Source organism: Streptopelia decaocto, assembly GCF_964273445.1.
Source record: "Streptopelia decaocto genome assembly, chromosome: 1".
NCBI lineage: Eukaryota > Metazoa > Chordata > Aves > Columbiformes > Columbidae > Streptopelia > Streptopelia decaocto.
Genome location: NC_138663.1, coordinates 194,956,356 through 194,970,488, shown reverse-complemented (window position 1 = coordinate 194,970,488; position 14,133 = coordinate 194,956,356). Strand labels below are relative to the sequence as shown.

The following is a 14,133-nucleotide window of genomic DNA, read 5'->3' as shown; positions in this document are numbered from 1 at the left end:
AACATACAGTTGTTTTATAAAACAAAAGCTAAAAAAAAGAATAACAATTACAATCCCAAAATCCTTATTTGACTGGACCTCAAAAGGCAGCAACAATTGGAAAACAAGCTTCAAGCACTCACAGTAATTTGGAATGTATCCCACTCAAAAGCACTGTTCAGTATGTGCTTAAGATTAAGTGAAGGCTCTGCTTTTATGAGAATCGCAGATCCATATCGCAGTGAGGCTTAAAGGCTTTATATAATGGTTCAAACATCAGTGCAAAATAAGTATGACTTAACAGGGAAATTCTCACCTCCAGGTAAAGGTTTGTCTTTATCAACATTGTTGTTATCATAGCAAAACTCATATCCAAAATGTTTTACTCTTCTATGTCTTAAAGTCTGCTGGGCTGTAAAAACACACAAGTTTAAAGTAAGATTAGACTACATAAAGCAGTATAGGCAATTTTCTATGTTTCCCTATTCCATCTGACCTGCTAAATCTACACATTCTTTAATTAACAGTTGAAACTGTGTTTGGCCCTTGTTCTTCATGGCACACACTTGTGCCTTACTGCCTTTTGTATTTTCAGCACACATCACATTCACAGCTGTTGGAAATCAAACTGATGGTGGTTTTGTACATGCAAGAAGGAGAAAGCACCAGTTTTCCTGAGCCACGTGTAATGCATCTTTATTCTTGCCCTGATCCCTGAACCTACACTTGATTAATATCCTGCAGATAGAGCAGGATCCTTCACTTTTATTAGTCACCATTTCCATGTTAGCTAATGCCAATATAAACCTTGGTGTTGTCCCAAGGAAAAAAATTTATACAGAAACCCTGAAGTGAATTCCAAGAACAATTCACTTTTTGCAAGATCTTATTCCACAGAGCTCAAGTGAAAGCACAAAGGCATCTGGAATGTGTGTCTCACTGACTTCTTTTTGATTTAACGTGACACAACTCCTCAGTTGGACATCAAATTAAAAGGGTAACCTTCACAGAACAGGCTTGTGCTTGACATAAACACTCCTAAAAAGACTTCAGTTGTTTCTGGATGTAGAAATATTATTCAAGTAAACCCATACCACAATATCAATTCAGATCACTTGCCCCCAGGAGTTAATCCAATTTCTAAACTACTAAGAACAAATACACAACGATTTGAAACAGTACATTTACCAAGATGTATACTTCTTGTAAACTGAAAAAGTAGGTAACAACGGCATAAAAGTATGGAATGTCTGCATTTCTATGGTTTTGCTCACCATTTTGAGTATCTTCATCTCCTACCCAGTCAATACTTTCCAACATCCTCTTTTCTTCCTCTGGAGAAATAATATTTTCAATGACCATTAGGCCTGGAGGCAAGCTTGTAGGGACAGCATTCTTGCAGAAAACTAGGGTGTATGGAAAAAGAAAATATTGTCACTGTTTAGAGAAAATAAAACCATGTGTTCCCTACAGGGATATTTACTATGTATGGGAATACAGTATAGGTACAGAAGTATTTACTTTAATGATACAATGGAGTCCTCATTAGGGTATTAATTAGTGAATAAATAATCACTTTTTGGCATGACAAAACAGGGTAGACAGATGTTTTGCATCATGCAAAGCACGTTCTAATTTTTACTGCATAAGATCAACAAGACTCCACACTATTTAAAAGCAATACCACTAGTGATTTTCATGTCTAAATAACAGTAGAAAGAATTTCCCGGTCACTTCAGGATTCTACTTGCATTTCATCTTGGTGATTTACCAAATCACCAGATTACTCAGTCCAGAGAAGCAAACTGTAATCAAATATGAAGGCATATAATGCAATATGTAGGCGAACATAAAATGTTGGCAATGCAGAGACATTCAGTTTGCTATCCCAATAGCTTTAAAAAAGCTATTCACTGGCCTAATGTATAGACCAACACCAGGAACCCTTTCCATTAGACACTATAAAAGCTCACAGAAAGAACAACAGTTCTTGTCCTAAATAGCTTATAGTCAGCCATAAAAAAAGCCTGGAGAGAAGGGGACAAAAAAAACAGAAATTTTATTGTGCTTATTTTCATTCTTGGAGTTGAGATCAAGACCACAAGAAACAAGGTCATGCAAAAAAAAATCCAGTGACCTGTCCATAGATCTCCTGGGTTCCAATTTAGTTCCTTAATCACAAAACCTTCAAGCACAGTATTGAATGGCCAGGGAACTACCGAAGTCCTTTTCTTATTTTGTCTCAAAGTAAAGGAGTTCAAATTAGAGTATCCTATCAGGAAATACAAGGAGGAATGCCTGTTTTATACCCTGAATCTTAGATTCTGGCTTTCGTTGTCTGTGTCTACTTGCAAAGACCAGTGTGCTTTTAGCTATATTTACACCTAGAAAGTAAAAGCAAAGGGAAGCAGTATGCAAAAAGACGGCTATATAGGAGAGCAGAAAAAATATACCTTTTTCCACAAAATTAATATATAGAACAATGTTTTGGCCAAAGTCTTCCAGTGTTACTTCTTTTCCATTAAGGGCATCAAAGGCTTTCTTGGCTTCTTCTGTTGTCCCATATTTCACAAACGAATATGGTTTATTCGGTGGCATTAAGAGTGTTTCCACCAATCCATATTCTTCTACTATCTTCAGCAGCTGCTGTCTACTCATCCCATTACCAAGACCAGCATTGGCAATAACCAGGCTCTAATTGAAGGGGAATTAAGAAAAAAAAAAAAAATCAGAATCATAGAATCATTTTGGCTGGAAGAGACCCTCAGGATCATCAAGTCTAACCATAACCTAACCTAATCCTAGCACTAAACTATGTCCCTAAGAACCTTGTCTAAATGCCTTTTAAACACTTGCAGGAATGGTGACTCCACCACTTCCCAGGGAAGCCTGTTCAAATTAGTGATTACTATCGTTTCATTTAAAACTAACACCCTACCAGGAGAGCAGCTGTATAAAGAAAAATAAAGTAAGCCCGTGAGTACTCTTTTATGTATTCCACATTTCAAAGAGCTTGGTATATGAGGCAAAGGCAAACCCCTGTTTGCCTAGTACGTATTCAGGCAGAAAGGCTTGCAACCCGTATCAGAGATACCTCCTCAATTAATGCAAGTAGTTACTCTTACAAGAGCTCTTACGCTTCGAACCAGCATGTGTGCGCCAAGTGTAGTGCAGGCAAACAGTGACACTGACACACATAATTTTGGAGGTTTCTAAAACAAAATTTCTCCCAAGACCTGTTACCACCAATAAAAACGAAGATAAAAGCCTTTGGAAACTTTTTTTTTTAAGACAGTTTTTCTCATCTTTGCCAAGGAGTCTCTCCAAGCATAGAGTGATTGATATTCCCAGTCCCACCTCATGGCCCCCATACATTTAGTTCACAAAAAAAGCAGCAGCCTCTAGTAACAGAGCATCTAGTTCTGCTCCAGCACTCATCTGAAAATCCACCCTCCTGTTCTTATAAACAAAGGGATTTATATCCCATCCTTAGTTAACACAGATTAGTTCATGCACGATGCCTAATTGCTTAATTCTATGCTTTCATAGTGATTTATGCCCAAAATTATCAAGGAGCACACAGTTTGCAAGGACTGTTTCTGGTTTGCCGAACATTAGAAGAAACAAAACAGAGCTTTTCATGGGACTATTATTCAAGAAATATCCTTTGAAAATACATAGGCCTTTTCAAAATAAATTAACAAGTTCTTTTAACATCTAAATAGCTATATGCCATAACTGGATGTTCAATCAAGTCATGGTGGTTGAAAGTCGTTTAAGTGCCTTTTTAAGGCCAAATGAGGATGAAGTCTTGAAGTTTTGATTGAGCAACAGTGACTCCAAACAGCTAGCAACAATTTACTCAGATTGACTCCATGTAATACCTCTCCAGAAAGCTTTCAGACAATCCTTTCCTTAAAGTCTATGAATGTTCTATGACCTTTTCTGAAGGCAGCTGGTAAAGTGTTCAATTGTTTCAAATGATAGCATTTCACTTCTCCAAAAGACAGAAAAACAGATTTAAAATTGAAGAGAAGGATTATTTTAAAAACGTATATAGTGAGCATGCCTGAGGTACCACTGTGACTATGCTGTTAACGCTTGTTCTTATCACTGCATCCAGCTGTCCATTATTGATCACATTTTTGAAATGTGACCCCATTATGATTTACAGTTATTTTCTAGCATGATATTAACAGGGAGGCCCATGTCTGTAGAAGAAATGCAGAGACTCAAACAGTGCTTCCACTGGCTGTAGGCACTTCATCTACAAAGACCACCACTACACAACAGCAGTATGTACAGCAACTGATCACGTCTGAGCAATTTCAATAGAATCAGACTCTTGCACCAAGGTTGAAAGCATTTTCTGCATTCTTGACACAAGTTTATCACTAGCACTACAATTTTGTTTCATATATCACTTATTAAAATGTTCTTTCTTCAATGAGGATCTCACTGAACCCCAGAATTACCCTTTGAATAGATTCAATGGATAGCTTTGTATCTGGGGCACTGTCAAGGGGAACAAGTTGCAGATTACGGACCCATTTTCAAGCAACACTAGAATAACACAGTCTTTGCTCCAAAGAGCTTACAGTGTATACAAGATTGCTGGGTCATTTTAGCATAAGCCCACATGATGTGAAAACTGAGTGAAGACTAGGCCAAATTTTGTTACAAAAAAGGTATAGAGATCTAACTGATGTTTCTGTATTTGAACAGGAAGAATTTGCAGGGTCAAGATGAACAAGGCTAGAGTTAATGATACTACACTACAGTGCCTCAAGCCATTAGCATCTCCCCACAACTGATAGAAGGAAATTATAAACACTCTCTCCGACTTCTTCCCTTTCTGTCTGCAAGTTCCTGTCACTTGCTTTTTGCTACAACAGTATCTCTGAGGTCACCCTATGATCTGCTGTAACTCACTACTGTGGCAGAAAACCATAGATCAAAAAGCTGAGTCATTTTCTGTTAGGTTAAAATGACTTATGGTACAGTTCATTGAGTATCATCATAAAGCAGAATTCCCTCCTGTGTTGTCCTCTTTTGTGCAAGGGAAGAGAAAGCAGTCCCCTTTTCAACAGCTGCAAGTCAGTCAATCAGTTCAACTCCCACAGAACTACAGCCTAAATCAATTTACATGAAGAAAACAATGTGGAAAAGATTTCTAAGAGAGACATGTTTTCAACTGGGAGTTTAAATGAGATAAATCATACTTTATAGACAAGTACAGAGGAAAGAAAGATATAAAAGCTAAAAGCCAGAGAAGAAATCAGACAAAGAGAAGAAAAGTTTATCTACTTCAACAAGGTATCATTTCCCATGCTTCATCCTCCTCCCCAACCCAAGGAACTACTGTTTCAGATTAAAGAAAAAAAGCTTATCCAAAGGCCATCAAAGTCTCTCCATAGATGTTAAACTTGTGAAGTACAGCTCTGCTTTGAAATCAAAGAGGCACAAAACACCCTCAATCTTAGGAAGTGCATTTTGGAGAACAGTATTTTAGATAAAGCATGTGTAAGAATCAAACACCAATAAGCAGCATTTTCACACTACCATCAATATTAGAACTGTCCGTCACCTGTGTGCCATGGGAGACGCACTCGATGCCCTCGTGTCTCATCAATGTATGCTGAGCTCTGACCTGCTTCCTCAATACCTTCTTCTTCATTTTATAGACCTTTAAATGATTTTCACCGGTTTTAACTTCCATGCTGGTAATCTGGGAAGCAGAAGAAATAACACATAGTAAGAATCCTGCTTGAAAAATAAATACTTCAGTCTGTTGTAGAGAGATAGCAAAAGCCAAAAAGTCGTGGCCCAATATTTGACCAACTAGCATAGAAAATGAAGCTGAAAGACTGCTTTCCATCCTTGCAAAGCCTCTGAACTAAACAAGAGAGTACAGGACAGATGAGGTGTGATTCCGCTGCCTAAACAACTGCATCTAAAACTGGTAGAGATGCCTTTCACTTGCTGCTCAAGAAGCTGAAGAACTTCCCCACCTGCTATGTCATGCTTGCCAATATCACCCAAATGTCTCCAGCCCCTGAAGGCATCTCAAACAACATTACTCGCATTACTGAGACAGCAGAACCTTCCCTTGGTCTCTGAACTGGGTTCTAAACTCTCTGCCTTGTCCTTTGCACTGTTACCTGAGGCTGAACTCTGCAGACATGGAGACCAACAATCTGCCTTGATTTCTGAGTTGAGGAATCACATTCAACTGTACAGAAGTGCAACACTTTATTTGGTAACATCTCACAGCCCCCTTTACAAAGGCCATCACGACTACAGAAGAAAAAGCACGCAGCAGTGGATTATTAAGGACTGTTACCACCTCCTTTCACAAGTATTAAAATAAGTAGGTCCTGAAAATACACCGAAGCTAGTTCAGGTTATAGCAGGTCACACAATTGGCTTGAAACGACTACAAAAGTCAATGTAAAGTTTTAAGTAATGGGGGAACCTTATTTGCTGGAGGAGCCACTTCTGAAAACGACAGTGCATCGCTACGGGAGTGCAGCTGTCAGCAGAGGGAGCGCCACGCTCAGTTATGAACTTCAGCGGCTTATTACTCAGTTTTGGCTTGGTTTTGTGTCGCAGACACGTAAACGTAAATGTATACAGACTCTGTACACATACAGACATCAAAACTCACGAAAAAAAACTAAATTCAGGAGCCCTGATGGGGAGATTTAGGAGTCCCAGCATTGACCAAACGCGCCTGAGGGCGCCACCGCATCCCCGCGGCTCTGCCACCCCCGAAGCACCTAAACCTCCACTGACACCCCTCAGATTCAGGGGCTCTGAGCAGTCGCTAAAAACAATGACGGTAACAGGAACAACACGAACGTGCGCACGCTGTTCTGCCCTCAGCGAACACGCGGGCTGGGGCTATAAAAGCCGTCAGGCAGACACAGTGGTTGACTTGGCCTTGTCCCCCTCACCCCACCCTGCCCTGACAGGCCGGGCCGCCGCGGGAGGGGCCGCCCGCGCTCCCGCCGTCCCCGCTGGCTCCCCCCCCGCGCCGAGCCGGGAACCGGGCGGGGCGGCCGCTGCAGCCCCGGCCCCGGCCGGAGCAGCACGTTACCTGGCTGGAGGCGGCCATGCTGGGGCGGGCAGCCCGCCCGTCGCCGCCACTCCGTCATGGCGGCGCCCCGCCCCCGGCGGGCGGGTCCCTTCTGCCGGCCGGCAAGTGTTACGTTTTGAGGGTCTTGTCCGAGATAAAACATTTGCCCAATTATCGCAGGGTGAGGCAAATTGTTTTACACAGGCGGTGTTGTGCGGCGGCGAGTGCCCTGGGAGCGTGGTCAGGCGGTTCCGGAGGGACGCCCACCCGCCCCCGGAGCGTCCCGCGCCTGCCTTAACGCGCTGAGGGAACCGAGCGTGTACCGGAGGGGAGGAGTAGAAAGCGGCCTTCTTCAGTCTCCTGCTTCGGAGACACACTTGCTGTATCTGTTCCATATTCTCATTTCTGCTCTCCCAAATGCCACCTGGCCTCGCTTCCCTGTGGGCCCTCTGCCTTCTCTCTCGCAGTGGAGCCTGCTCCTTGTCACCCCCCCTTCCCATCAGTAATATCATCTTCCAAGTCTGCAGCACAAAAAAAGCAACATTTGAGGCCCCAGATCAGCCCCATGGCTAGATCTGCTTCTTCGTGGGGGCGATTTGGGAAACAGCTACACGTACACAGCAGGTAAAAGATGTGTTCCCTCAGGCCAAGGCTCTCACCTGAAGGGAGCATCACCCACACAAGCCTCCAGCACTGACCACATTACCTTTGGCACATCCCACACAAGGGACAGAAGAAGACAAAACCATGCGAATGCAGCCAAGGCCACGTGAAGAACGACCCTTGGTTGTATGCACGTATTTTCCCGCACCACTCATAGCTTGCTGACAACCCCGGTAAGGCTGCTTAGTAAACCCACGCTATTGAGCGACCTGCCTCGCTGAAAGGAAGCATCTACACAGCTCACTGGCTCCCTGCGTAAGAAAGTAATCCCTTAAATCACAGCTAGTGTGTAAGTCTTCCTTTCATTTTTCTCTGCTATCATAGACTAATTAAGTTTCATACTGTGCCCCCAGACATAGCCCTTTCCTCCTCTTTTATCCAAAATACTGAAGTTCAGCATTACCTACTTTTTCTGTCTTTACCTGAAAAAATATTCTACTTCTCACTGTAGGTTATTATCTAAAAAACTTTTTTTTCCCTCTCTATTTAAATACCAAGCCATTTTTTTTTTCTTCCCTCAATCTCCTGAGTCTTTAACCTTTCTCAAGATCAATCAGGTATGGGATTCCCAGGTGGGTGGTATGTAAGGTGACTGATGAGCCTGTAAACCTGTAGTCAGAAACCAGCTCCTCAGCTTTGTCCCACATCTGTGCTCTGGATGAGCCTAGCCATGCTGTTAGGTAGGACTGTGCTTGCCCGGAAAAAAACTGTATCTTCTTTCCCTTGGAGTATATAGCATGGCCTGCACCAGGGACACGGCTATCCCATGTACAGGGGGTACAAACACCCTAAGGATGTGAGGCAGGTGGGGCACATCCACCAGCCTGTGGAGGTAGTATTTGGTCAGAAAGGTTGTCCCACTTCTGTCCTTCCAACACAGTCTGTGGCATTACATCACTCTCCATCTTTGACTCATGCAGTGAGTAGCAAGGTATTGTGATAGTTTTCTTGTATGTAAAGTGTGAATATTAACTGCCTATGTAGTAAGAGTATAGCAAGGAGCTTGTTAACCTCTGCAAACACTAAACACCAGCATCATCTGGTCTTTTTATAAGCCAGAATGAATGGGGGGAAAAGAACAACCAGGCAACATCAAAAGCTACTGTGTCTATTAAAGTATTATCTGAGGCCCTCAGCCTTGGAAACCACTAAACCTGAAAGCTACTGAAAGGATGATCCTAATGAAATAAGTTTGTAATTCATTACCAATTTGTTCTGACAAGTGGAAAATACCTGCCCAAAGTTTGTTGCTGTCAAGGGCCCATTTCCAGTTCGAAGTCCTGATTATGTGGGCTCTCCATTCTTCTGTTTTGCTCTCCACGTGTGGTTTATCCCACTGGGGGAATTGCTGGTAGGTAGGAAGCAGAATGTAGGCTTAGCGAGATGTTACATCTCAGAGCACAAACTCAGAGGTTCTGGCAGCTGCCTGACTCTGTGTTTGCCAGTCCTTGTTTGGGCTTATTCTGCTTTATTATTTTGAAAAATGTTTTCCTGGGGAGAACAGACTCGATGCATTTTTTTCTTAAAATGTCTCTGTACAATTAAAATTGGTCGAGAATTTGTGATGCATATTGCAGTAACATTTCCTTTGTAAACACATCAAGATTTTATGTCTACAAACAACATTCTCACATAGGAAAAATCCACCAATTAAAAGGAAAACAGTTAAAGTCAGGTTATGAGGTTTTTAATACAAGCATATTATGGTCAAACCAGAACTGTTATTGCCTTTATAATTTAAGCCCTGAGGCATTGTGTAGTCCTTTGTCGTGCCAGATAACATGGGTATAGACTCTTGTAGACACCACAGTGCTTATTGACCACAAATGAAAATACATCTATATATTGTTAACAACATTGTCACTGACTAACCCACAAAATAGTTCACAGAAGTGGGGATTCAAATACATTTACATTTGATGTTAATATAATCTCTAATAAAAAGTTCTTTAGGAGAACTCACAATATTTTTAAAAAATAAATCATTTTTGTAATGGTAATATTTTGGTTTTAATATTTAGCAAATATTCTCGTTTGAAATTTAGTTTTCATAGTTTTCTTAAGCAAAAAAATATGTTTATAACAGAAAATCTTGGTTCTGGCTCTACTTTTTTTTAAATTGATAACCAGGAACCATGTCTTCTAAAGCAGAATGTCATGTTCTCAGTTCTTCGTGAGTGAGAAATAAAAAGCTGCTGACTTTCTCCAGGAGCAAATTACAATACTCACTATGCTCTTAGCCATTTTATCTTTGCCACATTCCCAGGGAGAGTCAAGGCACTTGGCTAGCACTTCTAATTCCTCATCCACTTCATATGATAGCGAACAAACAGATACCACCACTTCTTTTTCCTTCAACAAAATACAGGTTATTGGTCCACGCATGGAAAGACAATCTTACTGGCTTTTATACCAGTGCAAGCCAAGCCATGCTTTAGCCCAATGTGATGAAACTGGATTTCCATCACTTTCAAACCCAATTGAAAGAAAATCACAGGAAGATAGTAGGATTTGCTGTATCAAATCTCTTGATTTAAGAAGCTGCGGTTTAAGAATCGTGACAAATAGGCTATGCGTCAGGATAGCAGTTTGTTACAGAAATAAGAAGAAACCTCTTAGCTCAAAATCCAGCTCAAAATCACCCACAACTAGTACTGTAGAGGAGTGCCATAGTAAAGGGTGAGCCACAAGATGAACTGTTTTAGGATAGCATTCATGTATTAATTAAGGACTTTGACAAATATCTGTTGACCTAAATTCAAAATGTGCTACTGCTGCTGCTTGTGATAATAACATTCTGCACAACAAATCTCTGCAATGCCAAAGGCTTATATTTTTCTGGAAGATGGCAAGGCTGGCTCTGTGCTGTGTCATTTCAATTCAGCATTTGTGCTGTTCGCTAGATTTCATATTTCTTTCTAAAAAAACAAAAACAGCCAAAATACAACTTTAAGAATTTTTTAGCAATTGCATAAGACCAAAAAGAGACAGGAGAAATCTAGGCCCTGCTAAAATAAATTGGAGTTGTGCCAGTTGTTACAATAAAGGCAGGTTTTAACCTTATTTTGAGATACTAGCAAACAAAGATCTTTTGTTCTCAAGAGCCTTAAAACATCAAGTAATATCAATATGCTTTGTTATTTCTAAGCTTTAGGCTATACTCTCTTCATACCCCCACGCTTTTCTTCGATGAACATAAGACTTTGGAGTATATATTTTTTTTCCTTTAATAAAAGCAGAAATTTTCATGAAATCTCTAGACTCAAGGTACTGGAGTTTTAAGAAATAAATTAAATAGCATAAATCTTATGATAAAATTGCAAATTGTTGCAACACTGGTTTTGTGGCACAATTGCATGATTACTGTTCACTTCCATTGTTATGAGGCACCACCCTCTTGTAAAGCAGGTTTCCTTGGCACAACAGCAAATTTTTTTCTAAAAAATTTTTTTGGGACAGCTACAGATCTTGTCATCCAGAGAACTGGTCAGTGGATATTTAGGACTGGGCAGAGGTCAGCTGAATTGAGTGCTTCTGCTACCCCATGTCTGCAGTGTAACCATGTGCTATCAGAGGGCGGAGGAACAGTTCTAATTTGTGTTGTCAGGCACACTGCCAAGGTTTGCCTACATTGCTGGGTCACCAGTAATATCTCACTAGAACTTGGAGCACAATTCTGCAGGCTTCACTGAAGAGAAAATCTTTGATCCCTTCCTGGAGAGTACTCAGAAAACTCCTGTGAACTTTCAGGCACAAGGCAGAAATCACTGTAGTTATGATGTGCATTGCGCACATCTGAAGACCTTTCGTTATCAGTACTGCCAGTCCAAAGCTCCAGCTCTTGCAAGGTTCCTGCATACTTGCACACAGATACCAACTAACAGTGAGTTTCCTCATTTGATTAAGGAAGAATCTAAGAGATGCAAATTCCCTAAGCACAATTAGTGGCAAAGTATTATATCCATGAAGAGCAACTAAAAGCTCCCAGTGCTCCTGATATACTGTCTCCTGGCAGCTTTTTCTGCTCACATAAAATCTCTCAGTGAATGGTCTTTAGCCCTCAAAGTCCTTCATTTACCAATACTAAGCAAGTCATACATTGCAGGCAATTATTTTGCCCTCAGTTTTAATTTTCTAAATATTCTCTGGCTGTAAGCCACCTTGGACACTTATGCTTTAAGGCTTTACAAAGCTGTGCCTTCTCTGGTCTAAGAATACTACTGACATTTCCACTCACTAGCACAGGGAGCCTTGTGCAGTTTGGAGCAATGGGCCACCATCAACTTCTCATCAGACATTATGCACCTTCATCATTACAGTGTTGTTTTAAAATACTAGAAAACTACTATGCTACATAACAAGTTCGTGGACCATCTACTAGAGGCTCGAAGATTATTAAATCCATAAATGACTAGTGGAGATTTCTTCAACAATTTCTCAAATCCTCTGTTGGCTCTGCTGAACAGGAGCTGCTGCTTCCACTTCTAAGGTGACTCTTTCTCTGCAATTCAGGCAAAGTCAAGAGAAGATCTTCTTATGCCAGTCTAGTACACTTTCCAGCCTGCCAGAAAAGTAATATGAAGTACTGAAAGAGCCATACAAAATATTGATTTCCCTCTAAATCACTGAACCCATCAACACATGGTTTAGTTTAGCCTTGAAAGCAACACTGTTAGAAAGACTCAAACAGAATATCTCTGTTTTCTCTGGCATAAAGGCTGAAAAGTATAGTTTCTTCTTCAAAGTCTGCACGTACTTTATATTCTCTTCTTGCTCTTTATGCCTGTTTTCCATGATGAGACAGGAGCTATTGTTTTTTGGAATTACTGATCGAATTATGTTATTCTCTTCTGGCCCTACAGTCAAAATCTTACACTAACCTGGCAAAACCCAGTTCTGTCACAAGCAATTAGGATTCGGTAGGCATTCAGAAAGCAATGCGACCCTGCACAGGGATCCTCTCTGATATCTATCCTAGGCAAGCAGTCTGCTTTCCTGCATATCCTTGGAAACCATCGTTTCTCACAGTTATTCTTCAGGGCATAAATGTATCGTTACAACAATCACAGAATATCAGGCAGTGAATTTGTCTACTTCATCAATCAATACATTTTTAAGGATATAGTGCTTGCAGTCCAGACACAATCTGCAAAGTTAATTTTTAAAGGCATGGTATTGTTTACATGCAGAGAACTAAATATTACATTTCCATGTAAGTGAGATACTCAGTGCCTCCAGTGAGACTGGAGAGAATACTGCCACATATTCCCTAGACCTGGACTCTGTCCTTTCAGGTATCATCTCAGGAGGTCTCATTAGCTGTTGCTCATGCAATAGATTCACTTTATTTGGAAGAAGAATAGCTGTGCAACCATAAATTAAATTTTCTACACAAAAACGTGGCCAGTTTCTTGAGTCACCCACTTGCTGCTCTTGTAATACAGTTTTCCTGGACTTCTCTGGATCTGTGTGCATACTCAACACATCTGAAAAATAGAAGTTTTAAGTTTTTCAACTGAATGGGCTAAAAAAAAAAGATGCATGCACCTTGGCGGCATTTTTTTCACAAACACCACTTCTCTGTGACTCAGTTTGCCAATCTGTATGACATTTACACAAATATTTACCCAACTTACCAAGGGCTGTGAATCTTCATGAATCATTGTTTATCTAACACTTTGTAATCCTTGAATGAAATGTAGCATATGCATTCAGAGTATGGATCTGATTAATGGCAGAGGATAAATGAAAAGAATAGATAAAAATGATCACATCGCTTTGTTTTTCCCTTGTTTCAAATTAGTTTCAAATAAATTCTCTGTTACAAGTGCAGATCTTTCTTTTCCACACAGACATAATATGTTTGTTACACATCTTAGTGAAGAAGATTAGGAAACACTCTGTTAACCAGCATATTCAAGTTTGTTCACTTTTATTAAGATAAAAAAGCAGGTGTTGTTAACACATAGTATTTGAAATTCCCGTCTACATCACTTTCTTTTACTCTTTCTGTATAGAAATATCAAACAGAATTATTTAATTCAAACATTATAATATTAAATGCTCTTAATTCGTACTGCCAAAGTCCTTTCTGGCAAAATTATTTGCTTCAAGAGACGGGTAAGCTAAATGAGCATACTGGCTGCTTCACTGTGCTGTCATCTCTCCAAAGGCTATATGAGCAAGCCTGACACACTTCATCTCTCATGTTATCATCATCTGCATGCCTTTGTTATTGTCTCCTGTGTTAAGCTTTACAGCACCTTCAATCAAAGGAATATGAGTGAAACGAAGTGTGGCACTGTAAATGAACAAAATAACTAAGAGAGAGGTTTAAAAAAATATCATAAAGGTTGTGTGCAAACTGTGTTAGTTGCTGTAGTATCAGTGAACGAGAGCCATGTAATACACAA

General features: G+C 40.4%; 1 protein-coding gene across 3 annotated transcripts in view; it reads right to left on the bottom strand.

The window, feature by feature from the left end:
• The window catches only part of ALKBH8 (alkB homolog 8, tRNA methyltransferase), a 45,331-nt gene extending 38,172 nt beyond the window's left edge, over nt 1–7,159 (bottom strand). Inside the window, exons 1-5 of one of the 3 annotated variants that reach the window (XM_082052974.1) lie at nt 7,079–7,159; nt 5,567–5,707; nt 2,433–2,673; nt 1,254–1,385; nt 296–391 (exon numbers count right to left, since the gene is read on the bottom strand). In XM_082052974.1, coding sequence (XP_081909100.1) covers nt 296–391; nt 1,254–1,385; nt 2,433–2,673; nt 5,567–5,707; nt 7,079–7,096 — 628 coding nt within the window. In that variant the 5' untranslated portion in view covers nt 7,097–7,159. The remainder of the gene's footprint in view (nt 1–295; nt 392–1,253; nt 1,386–2,432; nt 2,674–5,566; nt 5,708–7,078) is intronic. The other 2 variants (XM_082052975.1, XM_082052976.1) reach the window with 2 other exon arrangements.
• Between the last annotated feature and the right edge of the window lie 6,974 nt (nt 7,160–14,133).